The sequence below is a fragment of the Formica exsecta genome, unplaced genomic scaffold, assembly GCF_003651465.1.
Source record: "Formica exsecta isolate Colony F162 unplaced genomic scaffold, ASM365146v1 C16393780, whole genome shotgun sequence".
Taxonomy (NCBI): domain Eukaryota; kingdom Metazoa; phylum Arthropoda; class Insecta; order Hymenoptera; family Formicidae; genus Formica; species Formica exsecta.
The window spans coordinates 1-1,176 of NW_021847800.1; the positions used below are offsets into that span (position 1 = coordinate 1).

Below are 1,176 nucleotides of genomic sequence, written 5' to 3' on the forward strand. Positions count from 1 at the left end.
TAGATCTTTTCACGAAACTTTCACAATTCTTTTTCACAGCACTCCCTTTTCTTTACCCTCGTACTTTTCAAGTCTTTCGATAGCTGCATTTACTATTGCGTATGCGCGGTGTCTCATAACAAACTTCACATTTTCTAAGTGAATAATTCATGTTCCCTTTCCCTTCGTTTTCAATATATTATGTCTCTTCGAATTATCTTTTTTTTCTTGTAATAATCCGTAATCATCGAGCAAATGTAACGTACACTTTTTTGCCATTGAACGGCAGGAGAATAGGCGCATAATTGCGACTGATCGATAATGACCGATAACGCATAGTCGACATATCATCGCCTCGCGTAGTTTAGTGCGATCCCCGGAGTTATAGTCCAAGACTCATGCTTAATTTCCGAGTAGCGTCGCTCACCCGGTAATCGCTCAACCTCCCGACGTCGAGAAACGTTCCGATTCTATGCGAGATAATGCGCGCGACTTCCATCAGCACTTCCGTCGAGTTCGGTCTCCGCTTTGTTGGGATCTGGCCGGGCTTGCCGTACGGAACCTTCACTTGGTTCGCGTACATGACGAGCCTGGTGATCATGATGTACTTTGAGTACGCGTATATTTTCGATCATTTCGACATCGACGACATCTCGAATCTCATCGACGCGCTCAGCATCGCGTTGGCTTGCAACCTCGGTTTTCTCAAGTTGATCACTCTCTGGTTGCATCGCAGGTAGGGAGAAATTCTTTGAACAATTAAAGACAACAGTTTTTCTCTCTCTCTCTCTCTATTTTTTATGCAAAATACGCGAACAATTTTCTATAGGTTATTTTACGATATCCTGCTAGCGATGGACGAGGATTGGAGTAACGTTCTTGATCGCGACCAATCTGTGTTGCGTATCATGTCGAGCAATGCCAATCTATCGCGTCGCTACTCAAACATGTTGATCAGCATCAATACTACCGCCGCGATTTGTTACACCGTGCCCAGTTTTGCGCGACACTCGGCAAACCTTGAGGAGAATCTCAACGACAGTTTGAGAGTACTACCTCTAAAGATGCAGTTTCCTTTCGAGACTAATGCCTCGCCCCTCTTCGAGTTTCTAGCGATCGCTCAGTTCCTTCACGTAGTGTCGATCTCCGCTTTAGTCGCTATGATAAACTGCTTAATCATCACGCTGGTGAGTTTCA

The 1,176-nt window shown here is 44.7% G+C and overlaps 1 protein-coding gene across 1 annotated transcript; it reads left to right on the forward strand.

Annotated features, from left to right (window-relative positions):
• Positions 1 to 461: 461 nt before the first annotated feature.
• Positions 462 to 1,166, forward strand: LOC115241185 (the record flags this gene model as incomplete). Its single annotated transcript, XM_029816864.1, has 2 exons — positions 462 to 715; positions 809 to 1,166. Coding segments are annotated over exons 1-2 (612 nt in total), but the record flags the coding sequence as incomplete, so codon positions are not given.
• Between the last annotated feature and the right edge of the window lie 10 nt (positions 1,167 to 1,176).